General features: G+C 38.2%; 1 protein-coding gene across 2 annotated transcripts in view; it reads right to left on the bottom strand.

Moving 5' to 3' along the window:
* Positions 1–21594, bottom strand: part of prkcaa (protein kinase C, alpha, a) — a 186754-nt gene that overhangs the window by 18919 nt on the left and 146241 nt on the right. For both annotated transcript variants that reach the window (XM_042484741.1, XM_042484740.1), the window contains exons 14-15: positions 7638–7718; positions 4130–4237 (exon numbers count right to left, since the gene is read on the bottom strand). In XM_042484741.1, the coding sequence (XP_042340675.1) occupies positions 4130–4237; positions 7638–7718 (189 nt within the window). The remainder of the gene's footprint in view (positions 1–4129; positions 4238–7637; positions 7719–21594) is intronic.

Below are 21594 nucleotides of genomic sequence, written 5' to 3' on the forward strand. Positions count from 1 at the left end.
GCATTACAACAGAAAACTCGCTGGATGCTTTTTTTGTTTTTTCCCAAAGCGCTCCAGAGATCCATTCCAGTAAATTAGGAAAGGGTGAAATTTTTCAAATGAAAGGTAAAATCACAGCAGATATTTGCCTCTTTGTCATTATTCACACTCATAACACAATGTTTGTGTGTACCTGTCTCACCCTCATTTTCTACAAGCTATCTAACGTGCTACAACAGCATTGAAATGGATGCCCTTTACGTACATCCCATTACTGAGACTAATGTGTATCTACATCTGTGACCTATTTAAAACGTAATGAATTGTTCAGTATACATGGGCTTGCTAAAAATAGAGACTAGCTGTATGGCTGCAAAATAAAACTCTGCAAGCATACCTATGTTTGCATATAACCAAGCGGCAACCTCCGGGATTGAAAAATAAAGTCAATGTAGCAGTGCCAGAAACTGCTGTTGCTTAAATGGCCACTTGAAGGATGACTCCAGAAGCAAGTCAATCTTCCAAAGACCCTAATATTAAAATGTCCAACTTTACAGCAGAAAAGACATATTTACAGCTTGGTATAAAAAAAAAAGTTTTGGTCTCTATAGCTAATTATCCACTTTCATGATAACTTTACAAGGGTGAATATTTATATAACTTGCCCGTATATGATTTATTAAGGCTTACACTGATACAAACTTAGGGGTTGGCCACTTTAAGTGACAACTGGGCACCATCTTGACAAAACGTTGACAAGTTGCTGCTACAATGACAACATAAGTTAATATAACCATGGTATTACCACAGATTCATAGGGCAAAGGCTTAGCCGTAACTTTCGCTATTTCAGTGTTTTCGCTTTATAGAAGTAAATTGTAATATTTTTCACCATCTCAGAAGTCATATTCACCTTTTGGTTAGATCCTCTACGTTGTCAAGATGTTCAGTTTTTTTTTATTTTATCTTGCTAGCTAAAGTTAGCATCAGCATTATCACAGTTAACTATAGCTGTAAATGAACCATGCTAACCAAGCTAGGAGGTAGCACTAGTATTAGATCCAACCTCTTGCTACAACAAAGTAACTTTTGGCTCTAAAACTTCAAGATGGCCAAAATGCCAAATTAGAGGCTTCAAAATGGAAGTCCACAAACCAATAGGTGGCATCAAAGTGGCTATGTCCATTATTTTTATACAGTCTATGCATACTACAGATTTAGTGTATTGTTGTGTGTTGTTGTCCTTTTTAATGAGTAACTCTTTAGTGACTAACCATTGCTTTATCAGCCTTAGCTTTCTGTCAAAATCTGTTCTTCTCTCCAACATCACCTCTCCTGCTCCCTACCAATCTTGCTCTCTTATTCTCCTCCGCTTCTTCCCTCTCTTTATCTCCCTCTAACCATGCTTTCTCTTGTTTATTTTACCTCTTCCATTTCTCCCTTTCCCTGTCTTTTGTGTGCCAGGCTGCTGGCGAGCACTGTATCCATTAAGAGGAAGTGCTGCAGCCATGCCAAACAAGGGCTGAGACAGGGACTTGGGCCAAGACCAGGTCAACACTTACACACATACATACACACACACACACACACACACTCGGCTAAGAAAAAGACGGAGGAAGAAAAGGATGGCAAAAGGAAAAAGGCGGACAAAGTGAAACAAGTGGAGTTGAGGAAGGGACAAGGAGACAAAGCGTGTTACTGCACGGCTCATTGAGTTTGCACTGCCCCTGGACAGAAATAAAACTGCCACTTTCACTGTTAAATTCCTTGTATGCACACACATACACAAATATGTGCTTTTCTCTAACCCCAGTGAGCATTTCTGGACATTTAAAGGAATGCAAACTTTATTTACACATACTTTATAATCTTTTTTCTGACTGTTAGTCTTACTGTATCTTCAAGGACTACAAGCACTTCTCTCGCTGCTGATGCTAAACAGCAGTAATCATTTTTAATGATCAAACAGTCCTCATGTCAACAGCGACTGTGATAGCTGCCAAAATTGTCCATATTTAATGTACACCAGCTCCCCTTAAGATGACCATATACATACGAAGTGCCAATCAAGTTCATTCAAAGGATGCACAATTCCTACATGTGATTTTTGCCTTATTGTTTATTCTGTGAGGCAGTGAACTGGAGCAGACTGCAAATTTCACTGAGATTCAGGGAATCCGTTAGGTAAGTGTCCTAAATAAACCCAAGCACGCAGGTTTTTTTTGTTTTTTTTAAATCCTTCTTCTTTGTTGCTTTCGACTTTCATTTGCTTTAGAAAACCCTCTGCTGTTGCCATAAAAGGAGACAAAACAGTCGCGATGTCCCAGTATCTGCCTGCTTGACTTGCACTGACCCACTGTACGTCTCTGTCCCCCTCTGTCTCTGAACGTCCAGCAGCCACATACACATGGCAGCAGAAACTGCATTTCATTAACACATCGTAGATCAGTTTAATGTAATCAAAAATTGTCACCAACAAAGCCAGTGCTGGACTACAACAAGAAATGCCAAACCACACGCTGTATTTTGAATTTGGCCATCACGATCAGACAACTATATATAGCTCGATTATGTCTACAGTCATTCCGAGATGTGTGCACAAAGTGGGCAGAAAACAGACATACATATGGAGAGAAAGTTAAGAAGGAGGAGTGATCTGTGAAAATCTTTCTTAATCCCAAAGTGTGAAAAGTCTCTCTTAGCAATTAAATACATGTTGGCAGAGTTCTACACTTGATATAACAGTGGATGGGTTTGTCCAGAAACTGATCTGACTTAAAATAGCTTACTGAGATAGTGACTATTTGTGGCTGGTTTAACTAATAAGAGCAACTGTTTGTTAGGCTCTATAATGCTTTGCTGATCAATTTATATGTGTAAGCTGGTTTGTGTAGAGTGATTGGTGCTACTACCAAATAGTCATACCACAGTTTCGATAAAGGAGGCAGATTGAAGGCTTGGAAGGAGAAAAAAAAACATCACTTAATATGATTTTTTTTTCTTTTTTGTGGAACAAAAACAGCATACAGATGTGATTGGTTTTCAGGTGAGTCTTTGATGTTCCTCTGTGGCTGATTAACAATTTAGTGCATTAGGTCCTGTACTGATATACTGAGTACCATTACACACAAAGTAATATTCCACAATTTTTACGAGTACTTTTGAATACTTTTTGAATTTGAAACAGGTCGCGTAAACCGCATATTCCTTTGGGCATTTCAAATCAGGCCTTTTTCCAAATAAAGCATTTTGTGATCAAGACATGTGATACTGTATGTGCCAGTGTTATTTGGGTTTTCAGGAGTAGGCTTGGGCAGTATCTAATTTTACATACCTTCATACCTCCCTGAAGTTTCACCGTGGTATACAGTATATGATAATATAAGTCCCCAGACTGTCTTGGTTACTCTAGTTAGTAAGCCCACTGTTCTAACAATGACTGTGCATCTGGAATATGTTAGACTCTGTAAAATGGCCACACTGATTATGCAACAAACTTTTAAAACACCATGCTCATGGAGCTATAGACATACTTGTCAGAAGTATGTCGGATGACCTTATCTTTCTTCAATAATTTAATCATGCGAAAGTCACAGACACAAGAAATGAGCGAGAAGAGGAGGGAACTTGCAGATGAGTTCCCAGCCAGGATTTTAAAAAAGCCTAACTCTTCATTCTTACAGCAAATGGAACCAGACTTCCCATATGTTACGTCTGACTCCAGAAGGCTAAGAGAAGCCTTCCAGCAGTCTGTGACACAGCCTGTCAGTTTTTCTCCCTAAAGTTCAAGTAGCAGGAAGAGCTTGTAGCCCTGTTACGTGAAGAATTATTTTGGCTTCAGTGAGGAGCGTGAAAGACACAGGACTTAAAATGCTGATTTACAGGATTTTCCAGCCAGGTGGGAAAACCGTCAGGGGAAAGCAGTCCTAGTTAAACAGGACAAAAGACTGAAGAAGCAAATTTCAAAGCAGACAGTGCATTTTTTCTGTATGTGTTTGTTAAACAAAAACAAAAAATGGAAAGAAACTGCCTCACTTACAGCAGGTACAATGTTAAACTTTTATGAATACCATGTTTGGATTTGGCGTTACCATAAAAACTGGTTTGTAACATCAACAATGTCCCCCTAATGGCAAAGAACGTCCACTCACCCCTTTGCAGATGGAGACAGCTTCTTTGGACATGGACTTGGGGTAGGAAACATTGTGCTCCATAATGGACTGGAACAACTCATCTTCATCCTCGCCATCAAATGGAGGCTGGGGGTGGAAGGAGTAAGAATAATATTGGTGTTTCATCCATTTTAAACATTGTGAATAAATGCTGTTCTCTTGACAACTTTTTACTGCTAAAAGGAAGGCATCACCATGGAGCACCACAGGGATCCACCAGTGGTACTTTTGCCTTTTTGTGATTTGTGTCCTCTCTGTGGCCAAATTCGGGCACCAGTCAAATTGTAATTGAAGTTTACGTCCATGTCTGTGAAAACATGGATGCTTCACACACATTTTGCCCCCAGAAGCACAGAAGATCTATACAATCAGCACAGTTTCAGGGAGAGCACCCAAAATTAGTGTCAGTATTTTAGTATCTGACAGATGTCTCCCCTTTTGTTCCTGAGTTATGATGTTGAATAATGACCAGAAACGTGTTTTTTTTCTTCCAAAATGTTACAATGTCAAATTGAAGTTGACCATTGACATTTAGTATATATGATGTCATCACTTCATAATTTTGTCCTCTTAGACATCTGAGTGAAATGCTGTTATGATTTGCATATGAATTCTTGAGCCAAAAACACAAGTCCAAGTGAACATTCTTCAAAGACGTTCTTGAGATATCACATTCATGATGATGAGACAGATGCAGGGTCACAGTGACCTTTGACCAACAAGATTTAATCTGAGCTCAATGCTGAACTTTCATGCTCATAAAATGGGATATTCCCTAAGTACGGATGGACAGACAACCCAAAACATAATGCCTCCAGCCACAGCTATCACCGGTGTGGAGACTTATAAACTCTTTTCTCTGAAGAATAAAGCTGAACAGGGCAGAAAAATCAGACAACAATTTGACTTAAAAGGGTGCAATAAGGAAGAACAGCATTAGCAAAAGACAGGGTAAACTGAAAACACGGAAGACATAGAAAATGGAAAGAAAACAACAAGGAGCAGAGCAGAGTTTGTGCAAATAAGTTTCACAGGAAGAGCTTGCAGGGCAAATGGAGTAGATGACACAGCTTTTTCCCTCTGCTCTCTGGGTGGTTATCATCAGTAACCATAATGTGGGTGTTTTGACAGTCCATAAAATGAATTATTCGTCATTTCCACTCCACTGGCCCCTTTGGGTAGAGATAGCCTGTCTGCGTCATGCCCTCTTTACCTGATTTCACACAACGCAGGGAGAGACAGAGGAAGGGAGCATCTGAATAGGTAAAAACTTTTGTTAATTGTTTAACAGCTGATGCCTGCTCCTACTTCATTTGGGAATGGAAAACAAACCCATATTCGTGTTATCCTCTACTGTGAAGGGAGCTTGATTTTGCACGGACTTGCACTTTGTTTTTGGCCTTGTGGAATGAGGGTTACTTAAAAATATGTTAATAAGTCATACATGTCTTAATAAGTCAAGTCTTGGAAACATGTTTTTTTAAAAGCTGTAAAAAAAACATCTAGTGAGTGAGATTATTAAAAATGTTCAACCCTATAAAAAGGACAGAGTAAAACTAGAATTACAGCCTGTGACTGTCTACTGTTGCAGTTTACATCAATGTCTGTCCAAACTTATATGTAGCCATGACAATAAACAATGCTTCAAATATTGATGTTGCCTCAAAGAAGACTCAAATTGTTAAACATGGATGTTTCAAACACATCTTCAATCTGACAACACAGAAGATCTCTATAATCAGCACAGTTTCAATATTAGTGCCATCAATACAGTATCTGATAAACTGTCACATAATTGGCTAAATTGGCTAGAAAGGTGTTTTTGCAGAACGTTAAGTTGACCTTTGAGCTTTTGGGTATAAAATGTCATTGCTTTAATGTTTTATTTTGTGCTATTTTTAGTTTTATTGTAATTACCAAATGAGTTTTTGAGCTATGGCCAAGTTTTTTGAGGTTACAGTGATCCTGACCTACAACCAAAATCTAATTGGTTCATCTTGAGTCCAAGGGCATGTTCATGCCAAATGTGAAAAAAAAATATTTCAAGGCCTTCTTGAGATATTGCATTCAAAAGAATGAGATGTATGGACAACAGCTGTTGCTGGCACAGAGACATTGTTTTTGGCACAAAAATTTAGCACAAACGTCCACTGAACAGATATTTGTAGTCACAGGGACTGTGACCTTGTCTGTCTTATTGTCATGATTGCATGAGGACCTTGAAAGAATTTCCTCAAATTTGGCACAAAAGTCCAAATGCATAGTTGAAACCACTTCGACCCAACAATGAACTGGTTAGAATTTGGTGATCAAAAGTCACTGTCACCTCACACAACGTAATTTTGGCCATAACTCAAGAACTCATTTGTTATTTTTGACAGCATTTCACATACATGTATAGTAGGATTAAAGGATGAAGTGATTAGATTTTATATCCAAAAGGCCAAAGGTCAGTTTCACTGTGACATCATAATGTTCTACAAAAACACTTTTCTGGCCATTACTCAACATCACACCTCAGAAACAGAGGGGGAGACATTTGGTCAGATACTGAACTGGTGACACTAATCTTGGGTGTTCACATCGAAACTGTGCTAAATGAAAAATCTTCTTTGCTGCCAGAGAGAAGATGTGTGTGAAGCATTAATGTTTTAGAATGTGTAGCTTCTTGGTATGAAAGAAGGTAAAGGTCAAAAGGTTTGTAAATTTAAAAAAAATCTGGAGTTTTGATCTTGAAAACTTTATTTAACTCAATTTAAATATAAAAAGGAAAAGTTAATTTCAATTTAAGTATAATTTTGATATAATTCTGATATTTTTTTGAATAAATGATTTAATTGTATATCTTTGCAGCATCGTCCATATTTGAAGCATTGTCTACTGTCATGGCTGCATTTAGGTCTGGACAGACATGAATGCAAACTGCAACTTGATTGGTTCATAGAAGCATTTAACCATGAGGCAATAATTTAGGTTACCTCTGACATAATCTGTTTCTACTACAACCTCTACCAGAATGTGGTTTAAAGCACAGATGAGTGGGCTACAGAGGTCTGGTAAGCATCCAACCTACGTAAAAATACAGTCATAATCAAAGTCACACAGCTCAAGCAGATAATGCATATGTTCAGCCAGACCTGTACGCTCAGCTGACAGAGGGCCAAAGGTTACCACAGAGAATGTGCTGCCCCTTTGACTGGAGGTGAGATGGAGGGTTTGCATGTATACATGTCAATATTTACTATTAGTACTGGTGGGAAGTTCTTTAGGAAGCACCACCTGAGTACATTTAGCCTATGTGGAGCCTTGCTGCTCGCAAAAGTGGAATGTGGGAATAATGTAGGTGTGAGCAGTCTGTCAGTAACCTTGTGTCCCTGTAAAGTTTTCGGCATAATCTGCAGCATGCACTTATATAAGTGTGTGTGTATGTGTGTGTGTGTGTGTGTGTGCGTGTGTGTGTGTGTGTGTGTGTGTGAACACCACTCACCTGTCCTGCCAGCATTTCGTAGAGCAAAACTCCATATGCCCACCAGTCTACAGAGCGTCCATATGGTTGATATGCGATGATCTGTGGAAGAAGGAAGCAAAAACATTGAGCCAAATCTGTTAATTAGTTAGAGATTAAAAAATTGCGCTGCACGTTAGTGTGAATGATACAATGCATATTTTACATTTACAGAACTCAAGCCTTTCTTTTACTGTATCCCTAATATTTTCTTATTTTAGCTCAGGACCTAAATTGAGACATTTTCATCTCTCTGTGGCATCCAAATTCACGCATGCAGACAGTGACCCATTTATGCAATACTTTACCAAAAAAGTATTTTTCTTTCATATTGGTGCACTAACTGGCTACACAGGAAATGCGCTAGTTGACAAGGGGTAGGGTGCCATGAAGCGCAACTTTATTAAACAGACCCAAAACTCAGACATTTTCCAACACACTTAACCAGATTACAACATACATGTGATCACTTTGAATTTGTAGATTAAAAATGCAACTTGTCCCACATCCTATAAATACAGATAATATATAAATATACACATGTAGTGTATGTAAATGTACATTATTCATTGGTTAAGTTTCATCACTTATCCCATATTCTGTTGTCTCTTTCTGCACTGAAAACACGCAAAGATGTATTCAGTCAAAATGTGAGCGTTCTTTCTGTGTAATATGATTTAGTCCAATCATTAGTCTCTCTGATACATTATAAGCTCCATCATGATGTTTTTATCACATACTGGATGTGAACATGGACAGATCTCCTACCAGAATGAAATATATTGAATAAAAACTATAATGCTCAACATGTGACTCTTCTGTAAATCCAGTACGGGACAATTTCAGAGAGCATCTGCAGCATACTCTGTTGGCTTCTTCTCAGCATGGTTGAATATCTATACATGTGCACTGCCATTGCTTGTCTCATAACAATGCAAATCTAAGTCATTTTCACCATCTTGGATGATAAAATTACTCAATGCAACATCAAAAGCTGTTAACAAATAAACCTTTTCTGAATTTCTTTGATAAGTTGCCAAGAGGTCACGCAGGAGACATTTTTATAGATATATTAAAAAAAACCAAAAAAACTATGCCTTAAAATGCTGTGGACACATGCATTTGAGGTTTGACAGCAGTCTTTAAAATCCTGTTTCATGCATGAAAACCTCACAGATCACAGCTCTTCATACAGTGATCTGACCCAGACAGAGAATAAAAGCAAGGATGTGACCTCAGCTGTGTCTTGGCAGAAATGCTGGTTGTCCCCTCAATCTCATTCATTCTAAATCACCTGCAACAATAACTTTTGCCATGGTTCAGCAAAGAAGATAAGAAGCTAGGAAATTTCTGACGAGAAGTGAGCATTTGGTACGTAGGAAGGGGGCAGATAACAAAAACACAGAAAAGAGTCACTGTATATCATTTCACAAGATGCGAGCACATCAGAGCTACAAAAACAGCTCTCAGTGGATGATGTTGCCGCAGCTGAAGCAGAAAAACAGTTCACACTCTTCCACACAAAAACATGCTCAAGATGGGAGTAAACAACAGTGAAGCCATTGTGAATAAAATTCTTAGTGGCAAGTGTTTGCACATTTGGAGGGGCTATTTTGACATTCACATTTTGTTTGTTTAAGTCCTTTTGTCCAAATGTTCCAAATACTGACAATACTTGTTCTTTCCCAAACTGGTGATTTTGACTTCATGACTGAAATGATAATCTTCTTTTTGCAAAGGAATCTTGCAAAAAAGGATTATTGATTTGGGTTACGTGGTTTAAGGGTAAGAAAAAGTCATTTCCAAAGCTGCTAAAAAACTTTTGCCACCACTGTAACAATAAAAGTTTGAATATCTAATAAGGAAGGTCTATTACAAGGTGAGACAAAGTTATCCAAATGTTATCCCTTTATGGAATACTTCACCTACAAATCAGCATTTGTATATCACTTGTAGTCACTCAAGCCATGTTAGTTAATTCATGAAGAAAACATTGTTTTACGTGCGTGCTCTTTCACACGAAGTATGATCTAAATCTCATGTGTCCATTTGTATGCTCAGTATTTCCCTGAGCCAACAAAGGCAATTTTGCTTGAACCTTACTATTTAAAACACTTTTACATAAACAGTCTCAGACAGAAGAGTAGCGCACCTGGACAGTGGGGCTGGGTATTGGTATTCTCTACCTTCGAGGTTCTGACTAAAATAATCCAGTACCAAGTAGAATCGCAACCTCTCAAGTCAAATCATACCTGCATTTAATCTATTTTGCACTAGGGATCTGATTCTAGACCCCTGCATGCATTTGCCCTGGTGTGCTACTGGTACGCAGAAGTATTTTAAGGAGCAAGAATTTTGTCAAAATGCATGTATTTGGGAAGTACTGAGCATACAACTGGATGATGAGACTCAGATTATACTGCAGGAGTTGTATGAGAGTTTGTAAACAGATATTTTAACATAGTTTTGCTGTTTTAAAATCTGGACCCCTATTACTTTAACTCATAAAGATTTTTTTCCCTTGTTAAATTCTTTATTCACCATGGAGGCATGCAAGAAAAACAGTGTTCTTGGCAAGTTTAATATAATACAGAGTGAGTTATTAATATATGAATGATCATTTTGAGGATGAGGAATTCCTTAATGTTAATGTTATATGGAGACAATTATTTAGCAGGTATAAACTGATACACCCAAAATTGATGACAAAAAGAGTAACATAAAAAGAGATACAGACACAGGATGTGAAGAATTTCAACAAAGGGGTCACTTCAACCTCCACTGGCTGTCCTATGAATTCAGCCTCTCTGCACTATGACATTTTCTCTGGTAACGAAAGGATTTCCCGTGGGATTCTTCTCTCAGAGGATGCAAATACTGTATTTACACTTTACACCCACTGACATATCCAACCATTTCTCTGGAGACCCTTCTACCATATAACAGCAGCTGGTGCAGCCATGTGTATGCAAGCATTTCAGGCTCACATACAGCAAACATGCACATATGTTACAACCACGCATTTATGTGCATGCACACACACTCACAGGAGACATGCATGGCCAATATGGCACACACAGAGACAACTTCAGATGTGTAACAGCAGTTCTTTCCTATAGAACACTGCTTTATTGCCTTTGCTGTGTACCGTCTCTGACCTCTGCTGCACACATGCTGCCCTGGGATACCCCGCAAGCTTAGTAACACACACATACACGTGTACAGAAAACACAGTATACACAAATAAACAAAAACTCAAATGGAGACACACAAAAACATGCAAAGCATACACACAAATGTTCCTGGGTGTGCCAAAGTAGATCTGTCCTGTATCACTCTATAACCTTCCCTGCTTAACACCTGACCTCTACCTCGCCCATGGCAGCCCACAAACACACACAGGCGGACAAACACACCTCCAGCTCTGCACTCCACTGTCATGATGCTGACCTGAGGGTTGATGGGAGCCGGCTGGACATGCAGCACATCCACGTGTTTACCCTCTTGCACAAAGGCAAGCATGTGCACAGACTTGCATGCACACACACTAATGTGTCTTTGAATGTCACTAGAACTGTGAGACTTATAGAAGCAGAAAAGATGTATATGGCACCCATTTAATGTCACAGGCTTGGATAAGTTCTCCTTTAATACATCACATTTTCCTCTTTTTCTTTATAACTAGCATTCTGAGTTATGGCATAAAGCTAGATACAAATATCTCTAAAATGTTGTTTTTATGTAGTTTTTTTTTGTTGCAAAAATCTTAATTTGTAGAGTAACTGGTAACTAAAGCCGTCAGATAAAAAGTTAGTATTTCCCTTTGAAATACAGTGGATTAAAATTATGAAATGGCATGAAAAGAAAAAAAAACTCAAGTAGAGTACAAATGCCTAAAACCTGTACTTAAGCACACTACTCAAGTAAATGTACTTAATAATATTCCACAACTGGTCATAATAATACTTAAACTGCCTTGTAATAACATAAAAACATGATCCCTCTATGTATTTAAACTAAGTCCATATAACCATATATACTATCTAATACTACCCATGGCATGTCTATCATGTAACAATGTCTATTGTTCAAAATGCTATCTCTGATTCTGATTCATTAAAGCTGATTCTGATCTCAGGTCAGCACTTTTAAAAACAAATTCCAAACCTTTAGATTACAACCAATTATACATTTACAGAGCCGTCATGTAATTATTTTTCCATGGTCATTTCAAAGCCTCTTATCACAATATCTCTGTCCTTGACCCCTCTGGACATGTTTCATGAACTTCAGATGGCCAACTACACGTAAACAACATACAAACCTTACATAACCTTTCACACGGTCAACTACTGCTTAAAAGCCCCTTTTGCAGACCCCCCTAATGTGTCACAGCTCTACAGCCTGCAAAGATGAGGGTTGTTTTACTTGTCCTGCTTGGCTGCTGCCTGTCTGAGGCAAACGTCCTGGGACAGAGGTTCTCTGCTGTCACATATACTCAAGATGAGTCCGCTAAGGCAGATACGCTCTCTTTGCTCAGCCAGGTGATGACTGTGTTGGATGAGCAGCGAAATGAGCTGCGACACACCAAAGAGCAACTGATGCAACTTCAGAAAGTGCAGGGTATGTGCGTGGTGGCATGTTTGTCTGAAGCATCAGACCTTATAGCAAATATAGCATGATTACTTAATGTTTCATGTTTGTGTAATTCACTTTACAGAAAAGCCATCAATGAGGACTGCCACTGAAGGAGGCCTGGAGGAGGTATGGGAGCAGGTGAACGAACTGAAGAAAGGCTTTACAGGTGCATTTACATGGAGTGAAATACAAAATGTATCATAAAAATGAATAATATTGTAATCATTCATGTATTTATCAAAAAATCAATGCAATTATAGCTTTTTCTGTGTGTTATCTCAAAGCTGTTATCACTACCTGGTGAGGTGTGTGTTTGTTTAACTTAACAATATCATTATTATGTAAAAAAAAAAAAAGATCACGAGGGCAGGATAAGAGTCAGTGAGATGCAGGAAGAAGAGCAGAGGAAGCAGGTGCAGCAAGTTGTGCGGCAGTGCACAGGTACGGTCACTTCATCCCCAACAGGAAATTTTAGCTTACATGCAGTTTAAAAGAAGCAGAGTGAATAAATTTGACTACCAAACTCTTTTTTAAGTTCTAAATGCTTTCTTTCTCTCTAATCATTTTTTTCCCATCCCTGCTGAAAAGAACTGGAGGCCAGACTGGACACCGGTGATTTGGAGGGCCAAAACAAACGAATGCAACAACTGGAGAAGGACAGTAATGGTAACAACATAAACAAGTCAATTATTAATGACTGGCAAAGCCAATTTCCTCCTCATCTCAGCTCATCTAATCTCGACCCATGACTGATCTTTGATTCAGTGGTGGAAGTCATTCAGTATTTATTCACTCATTTTTGACAAACAGAGTTGAAGGCGGGACAGACTGAACTCGTAAATAAGCTTGGAGAGGTGGATGCATCAGTAAAGACGCTGCAGGCTGCTGATGAAGGTAAATAAACTACAAACTAAATGATGATGTCTTGTGTCAGTTAAAGCACAATATATTTGGATGAAGGGTAGAATGTGAGGCAGTTTTTTCATGGAATTTACTATGCAAATAAATATCTTGGGTTTTATTCTTCAGAACTGGAGGCCAGACTGAACGCTGCTGATGTCGAGGCGGAGACCCAAAAAGCCCTGGTGGCACAACTACAGGAGGACATTAAGGGTACATACTCACATTATATTTGTGTGATCACATAGTGAGTAAAATAAGTGATCAGAGACCAAAAGACCAAAGACTGGTGATCAATAATGTATTCAAAACTGAGAAAAATAGTGCTAGTGTTTAGTTTCTGGTTTTCATTTGTTGAATTCAGGATGTGTTTCCTGTCATCATTTTATCTTTTAGAGTTTGAATCCAGACTGGAGTCCAGTGAGAGTCAAGACAAAGAGCTGGCTGCCCGACTTACAAACACAGAGACAGAGGTGGAGACACTGAAGACTGTTGATCAAGGTAAAGAGGACAAGAGAAAGGACAAATATTTAAAAGTTATAATACTTTTGTCCAAAAATATCAGCACTTGATCCTATTAAGAATGCATATGAGAGGAATGAATTTCCAATTGTTTTTCAAAAAACCTCAATAAAATTGACTCTACTCGATTATGCATTTATTTATTTTTGTTCAATTTAAGTTGTCTTGTTTGTTTATTCTAATCATCCCCCATCCTCACTGAGCAGAGCTGGAGGCCAGACTGAACATCATTGATTTTGAGGGCCACGTCACACAAGTGGAACAACTACAGACAGAAACTAAAGGTAACAATGTCAACTATTAAAACACACAGGGAGATTTTCTCTCACCATAGCTCACCTCATGGTTTATTTTGACTGGTTGGAGAATCATTTATTATTCATTTGCTTTTTTTCTTTTTTTAACAAATAGAGTTGAACATGAAACTGACAGATCTGGGGAATAAGTTTGGAGAGGTGGACACAGATGTGAAGGCACTGCAGACTGCTGATCAGGGTAAATAAATTGCACTTTTACTGCATGGGTGTGTCCAATTAAAATATAACCATACTTTCATGGTATTATCAAAAAGGAATAGTTACATTTTTTTTGAAGTGGGATCATGTGAGGTACTTCTGCATTGTCAATGTATTACATACAGTAGATGGCAATCGGTGTGCCCCCAGTTTATAGAAACAGGAGGAAGTACCACTACTGACGCTCATCAGTGTACTGCTGTTGACCGCGGCAGCAGTAAAACAACCCTTGTTGTTTTGCTTTTTAAAGGATCAGAACAACATTTCTATAAATTGGACTTAATTTTATTCCTCCGTTCAATGTCCAGAACTGGAGGCCAGACTGAACGCTGCTGATACTGAGGCAGAGACCCAAAAAGCCCTGGTGGCACAACTACAGGAGGACATTATTATTTAAAGGTAAATACACACAAGTGGTGATCGTATAGTGAGTAAAATAAGTGATCAGAGACCAACAGGCCTAAGACTGCGGTTAATACTGTTTTCAAAATTGAGACGATATCACTTCGCTTCTCACCTCATGTCCTATTTTCATGCTTATTTACAATACCATGCTAATGTTTGGTTTAAATCTGATTTTCATTTGTTAAATTCAAGATGTATTTCCTGTCATTGTTTAATCTGTCAGAGTTTGAGTCCAGACTGGAGGTCAGTGAGAGTCTAGAGAATGAGCTGAATGCCCGGCTTACAAACACAGAGACAGAGGTGGAGACACTAAAGACTGTTGATCAAGGTAAAGAGAGCCAAAGACAAAAAGTCTAATCCTTGTTAAAAGACTATCACGCAAAAATTAGAACACTCGATCCAATAAAGAATGTATATAAAGGGAATAAATTTCCTTTTCATCAATAAGCCTCAATAAAATCTACTCTACAGCTCACATATAAGCAGAAACCTGTAATGTAGATGTGATTACATATGCTATATATACATATATATATTTAATTCATTTAAATCATTCTTCCATCCTCACTGAGCAGAGCTGGAGGCCAGATTGAACGTCATTGATTTTGAGGGCCACGTTACACAAGTCGAACAATTACGGACAGAAACTAAAGGTAACAACATAAACAAGTCAATTATTAATGACTGGCAAAGCCAATTTCCTCCTCATCTCAGCTCATCTAATCTCAACCCATGACTGATCTTTGATTCAGTGGTGGAAGTCATTCAGTATTTATTCACTCATTTTTGACAAACAGAGTTGAAGGCGGGACAGACTGAACTCGTAAATAAGCTTGGAGAGGTGGATGCATCAGTAAAGACGCTGCAGGCTGCTGATGAAGGTAAATAAACTACAAACTAAATGATGATGTCTTGTGTCAGTTAAAGCACAATATATTTGGATGAAGGGTAGAATGTGAGGCAGTTTTTTCATGGAATTTACTATGCAAATAAATATCTTGGGTTTTATTCTTCAGAACTGGAGGCCAGACTGAACGCTGCTGATGTCGAGGCGGAGACCCAAAAAGCCCTGGTGGCACAACTACAGGAGGACATTAAGGGTACATACTCACATTATATTTGTGTGATCACATAGTGAGTAAAATAAGTGATCAGAGACCAAAAGGCTCAAGACTGCTGATCAATAATGTATTCAAAACTGAGAAAAATAGTGCTAGTGTTTAGTTTCTGGTTTTCATTTGTTGAATTCAGGATGTGTTTCCTGTCATCATTTTATCTTTTAGAGTTTGAATCCAGACTGGAGTCCAGTGAGAGTCAAGACAAAGAGCTGGCTGCCCGACTTACAAACACAGAGACAGAGGTGGAGACACTGAAGACTGTTGATCAAGGTAAAGAGGACAAGAGAAAGGACAAATATTTAAAAGTTATAATACTTTTGTCCAAAAATATCAGCACTTGATCCTACTAAGAATGCATATGAGAGGAATAAAATTTCCATTGTTTTTCAAAAAACCTCAATAAAATTGACTCTACTCAATTATGCATTTATTTATTTTTGTTCAATTTAAGTTGTCTTGTTTGTTTATTCTAATCATCCCCCATCCTCACTGAGCAGAGCTGGAGGCCAGACTGAACATCATTGATTTTGAGGGCCACGTCACACAAGTGGAACAACTACAGACAGAAACTAAAGGTAACAATGTCAACTATTAAAACACAGGGAGATTTTTCTCTCACCACAGCTCACCTCATGGTTTATTTTGACTGGTTGGAGAATCATTTATTATTCATTTGCTTTTTTTTTTTTTTAACAAATAGAGTTGAACATGAAACTGACAGATCTGGGGAATAAGTTTGGAGAGGTGGACACAGATGTGAAGGCACTGCAGACTGCTGATCAGGGTAAAATAAATTGCACTTTTACTGCATGGGTGTGTCCAATTAAAATATAACCATACTTTCATGGTATTATCAAAAAGGAATAGTTACATTTTTTTTGAAGTGGGATCATGTGAGGTACTTCTGCATTGTCAATGTATTACATACAGTAGATGGCAATCGGTGTGCCCCCAGTTTATAGAAACAGGAGGAAGTACCACTACTGACGCTCATCAGTATACTGCTGTGGACCGCGGCAGCAGTAAAACAACCCTTGTTGTTTTGCTTTTTAAAGGATCAGAACAACATTTCTATAAATTGGACTTGATTTTATTCCTCCATGCAATGTCCAGAACTGGAGGCCAGACTGAACGCTGCTGATGTCGAGGCAGAGACCCAAAAAGCCCTGGTGGCACAACTACAGGAGGACATTAAGGGTACATACTCACATTATATTTGTGTGATCACATAGTGAGTAAAATAAGTGATCAGAGACCAAAAGGCTCAAGATTGCTGATCAATAATGTATTCAAAACTGAGAAAAATAGTGCTAGTGTCATCATTTTATCTTTTAGAGTTTGAATCCAGACTGGAGTCCAGTGAGAGTCAAGACAAAGAGCTGGCTACCCGACTTACAAACACGGAGACAGAGGTGGAGACACTGAAGACTGTTGATCAAGGTAAAGAGGACAAGAGAAAGGACAAATATTTAAAAGTTATAATACTTTTGTCCAAAAATATCAGCACTTGATCCTATTAAGAATGCATATAAGAGGAATGAATTTCCAATTGTTTTTCAAAAAACCTCAATAAAATTGACTCTACTCGATTATGCATTTATTTATTTTTGTTCAATTTAAGTTGTCTTGTTTGTTTATTCTAATCATCCCCCATCCTCACTGAGCAGAGCTGGAGGCCAGACTGAACATCATTGATTTTGAGGGCCACGTCACACAAGTGGAACAACTACAGACAGAAACTAAAGGTAACAACAACGTCAACTATTAAAACACACAGGGAGATTTTCTCTTACCACAGCTCACCTCATGGTTTATTTTGACTGGTTGGAGAATCATTTATTATTCATTTGCTTTTTTTCTTTTTTTAACAAATAGAGTTGAACATGAAACTGACAGATCTGGGGAATAAGTTTGGAGAGGTGGACACAGATGTGAAGGCACTGCAGACTGCTGATCAGGGTAAATAAACTTAATTTTTACAGTATGGCTGTGTCCAATAATATACAACAATATGTACAAAACATACACTGTTTTAAGGGTTAGTTGATGATGGTGGCTGGGAAGCAGGCAGTAATATTGCCACAGAAGCAAGGCAATGTTGCTATCGACTTAAGCAGCAGCAAAATAATGAATCTTACTCCCTGAAATAATCATCCCACATAAATAAAAATCAATATCAGTTAAAGTGTATGCTCCATTTAGAGTGTTTCCACTGCTTTACCTTGCTATCAGACAGCACTTTCTGACAGGCAACTGAAGCTGCTAGCTATGCCCTCTTCAAAGCCAGATTTTCATAAACAAAAACAACACAGGAGTTGCTGGTCTACCGCTGCGTCAACTGGTTAGTTTGTTGTTGTGTGACTTTGGTGAATATGATCTAAACTTTTAAAACACAAAAGTCAAACAATAACACAAACAAACTAACTGATCGAGACAGTGATAGATGAGCAACTCCAGTGTCCATGAGGATTTTCTTTTTTAAGGAAAGGACTCTGGTGGCTTTGAACAGGCCTAGCCATCTCTCTTTAGTAACAATTGGTGTGTGCTGGTGTATGTGTGCGTGTGTGTGGGTGGTAAGGGGGGGTGTTCGGGTGCCTTTGCGAATATGTGTGGGAATATCTACGTGAATGTGTGTGTTTTGTTGCGTACGTATATGTGGGGGTGGGAGGGTCAGGCTGTCTCTATTTTTCTTGATTTTCTTTGATGTTTTTCATTTCTGTTCTTGTTTTTAATCTCTGTTAGGCACTTTGTGTTACTCTTTGTATGAAAAGTGCCATACAAATAAAGATTTGATTGAATATAACTGTTTTAGTTCCCTGTCAGAAAAGGACAAAGTGGTGAAAATAAATCTAAATAAAGTGTACACATTAACTTTTCTTTAGTGGCTAAAATATGTTTTGCTGCTGCCCCTATTCACAGCAGTACACTGCTTTACTTTTGTGCCTGTACTTCTACCTGCTTCTCTAAATTGCGAGCATGCCCACAGCCATTTACACTAACTCCTGATAATTACCCCATAAACCCTACTTAAAAATACATCTGAAATATTCCCCTAGAGGATCAGAACAGCATTGCTACAGACTAATTTCCATTTTATTCCTCTTTAATGACCAGAACTGGAGGCCAGACTGAACACCACTGACGACCAGGCAGAGACACAAAGAACCCTGGTGACACAATTACAGGTGGAAATGAAAGGTATCACATGTAGAGATTATTGTATTAGCATACTCACATTGTGAATTCATTCAATTAAATAGTAAGTGAGCTATCAGAAACCAAAAGACTCATGATCGGGCTGTTTAATCAAGATTTAATTCCTATCCTCATTTTATCTGTCAGAGTTTGAGTCCAGACTGGAGTCCAGTGAGAGTCTGGAGAAGGAGTTGGCTACTCGGCTTGGAAACACAGAGACGGAGTTGGAGGTGCTGAAGACTGTTGATCAAGGTAAAGTGAGAAGACTCAGTAGTGTGGGAATTCTTCTTTAGCTGCTATATGGGTATAAGACATATTTATGTCATTCAAAGCATTATCCACAGAGGCTGCTGATGGAAATTTATATGAATTTTCAATGACCTTTTCATGATTAAGTTACAGCTGGTGGTTTAACGTTATTTAAAGTTATTTATTAACTGAGCAGTTCCCACTGAGACTTCCCTCTGTGTCATATTGTTATATCATCTAATTTCACCATCATCTGAACTGGACTTATTTGATTCCATACAGTATTTAATTTTCCAAATCCCTTCTGTTCAAACAAAGAGTTAAATTCCAGGTTGACGGCCAGTGAAAGTCTGCATGCAGACCTGAAGATCAGCCTTGAAGACACACTGAGACAAGTGCAGGCACTCCAGACAGCTGATCAAGGTACGCCTTCAGTGTTGAAAATTACATTTGATTATGAATGAGTAATTGGGTCTTTAGGCTGATTGAAAGACTATATGCCATCCAATCATTTCTCTGATTTAAATGACATGTAATGGCTGATTTAATGCAGTTTTTTCCCCTCCATCTCGTATCTTCTACTAGAGCTCAAGTCTAGAGTTGAAGCAAATGAGGGCCTAGCCAAGGAAATGAACACACGGCTGGAAGTTACTGAAACAAAAGTGGAGGCACTGGAGAAAACAAATCAAGGTAAAAAAAATACATATAATAATTTTTAAAAAAAAATTATAAATATATAAAATATATATATAGCACAGCAACACAGCTACAAACTTTTATAGTAATATTATATTAATTTATACACCACACTTAAAATAATAATATTAATATGTAGTTTAATGTTAATCAATGGTGTATATTTTCTAATCCCTAGTCCCTACTGTTTTCTGTCTCTTCCACTACCCCCACAGAATTAGATGCTAGACTGGATGCCGCTGAGATTCTGGGCCAGGAGATGAACGCCAAGCTTGAAAAAACAGAGGCTGAAATAGATGCACTTGAAACAGCTGATCAAGGCAAGCAGAATTTTAGCGATCCATTGTAAATTGTATCAACATCTGTATTGTGTTACACTAAAAAGTTGGCTTTGGAAGTTTTTAGTAATATCTGTCAAATTTGATCAAATCTCTCTTCGCTGTATGCGTATAATCACTATTTTACAATCAACAAGACAACATATTACTGACGTAAATGCAAACATCACAGGCCTATGAAACAGGAAGAGTCATAAAGAGCACACTCCTAGCTCTTAAAATCTTAAAGAAAAAATAATCATAATCGCAATACACCGCCTACAGTATTACCTTATATTGTGATACATTACATCGTAACCCCAATACATGGCCCTAATACTTGTGTAACTCTTAAACTGAATGCTTCAGATTGAATATTTGGTATCATGCTGTTGCTCACTATCATTTATAAAAGTATTTTGTCCTTTCAAATAAAAAGTAATTGCTTTTAATTGCAGTAATCCATCTGACTTCTTAAATGTTTTTAATGCGTTTAACGGATTTTAATTACAGAGTTGGAGACAAAATTGGAAACAAATCAAAGTGTTCAAGAGGAGCTGAAGAATAAGATTGACCAAACAGCTGCAGCAGTGGAAGATGTTAAGACAACAATAAGTGAAGGTAAACATGTTCATATATATATCAAGACAAAAAGGATCTTTAAGTTTAATTTAAAATAAAAACTATAAAGAAGAGTTACTTTTTGTGCATCTCTGTTTTTCGCCTTTAAGACAATGTAACAGCTGTATTTATGCACAAAAGTATGAATATATAGCTTTAAGAGACAATAATCACTATTGGCATTTTCAAGTAGTTTTTTTTCTTTGACAGAAAAAGTGGCTTTCTCAGCTGCACTGGAAGAGAATCAAGTGCACATTGGACCATTCGACACAGAGACCACCCTTATCTATAAGAAAGTCATCACCAACATCGGTGACAGCTACGATCCCACAACAGGTAACGCACTGCAGGAACCTATTTGTGTAATCAGTAAATCTATTTACAGCTGTCTTGTTTGTCACAATCCCGTCATATTCATGCCTCATTCATCAACTATTTCACTTCCTGTAAATAACAAATTTTTAAAACGACTTGTGACCATCTTTCTTCTTCAAACTTCCCGTTCAGGAGTCTTTACAGCTCCAGTCAGCGGAGTTTACCACTTCACCTTCTACTCTCACGCTAACGGAGGACATCCCGGATTTTTACTCTTGTACAAGAACGGCGAGGCTGTTGTGGGCTCCGCCGAACACCCAACCAACTCTGACATCACTGATAACGGCTCTAATGGGGTAGTGCTGCATCTGCAGAAAGGAGACCAGGTTGATGTGCACATGGAGGCCAGGTCCTGGGTCTGGGCAGACAGTGATCGCAACCTCTGTAC

Source organism: Plectropomus leopardus, chromosome 4, assembly GCF_008729295.1.
Source record: "Plectropomus leopardus isolate mb chromosome 4, YSFRI_Pleo_2.0, whole genome shotgun sequence".
In the NCBI taxonomy this organism is placed as follows: Eukaryota; Metazoa; Chordata; class Actinopteri; order Perciformes; family Serranidae; genus Plectropomus; species Plectropomus leopardus.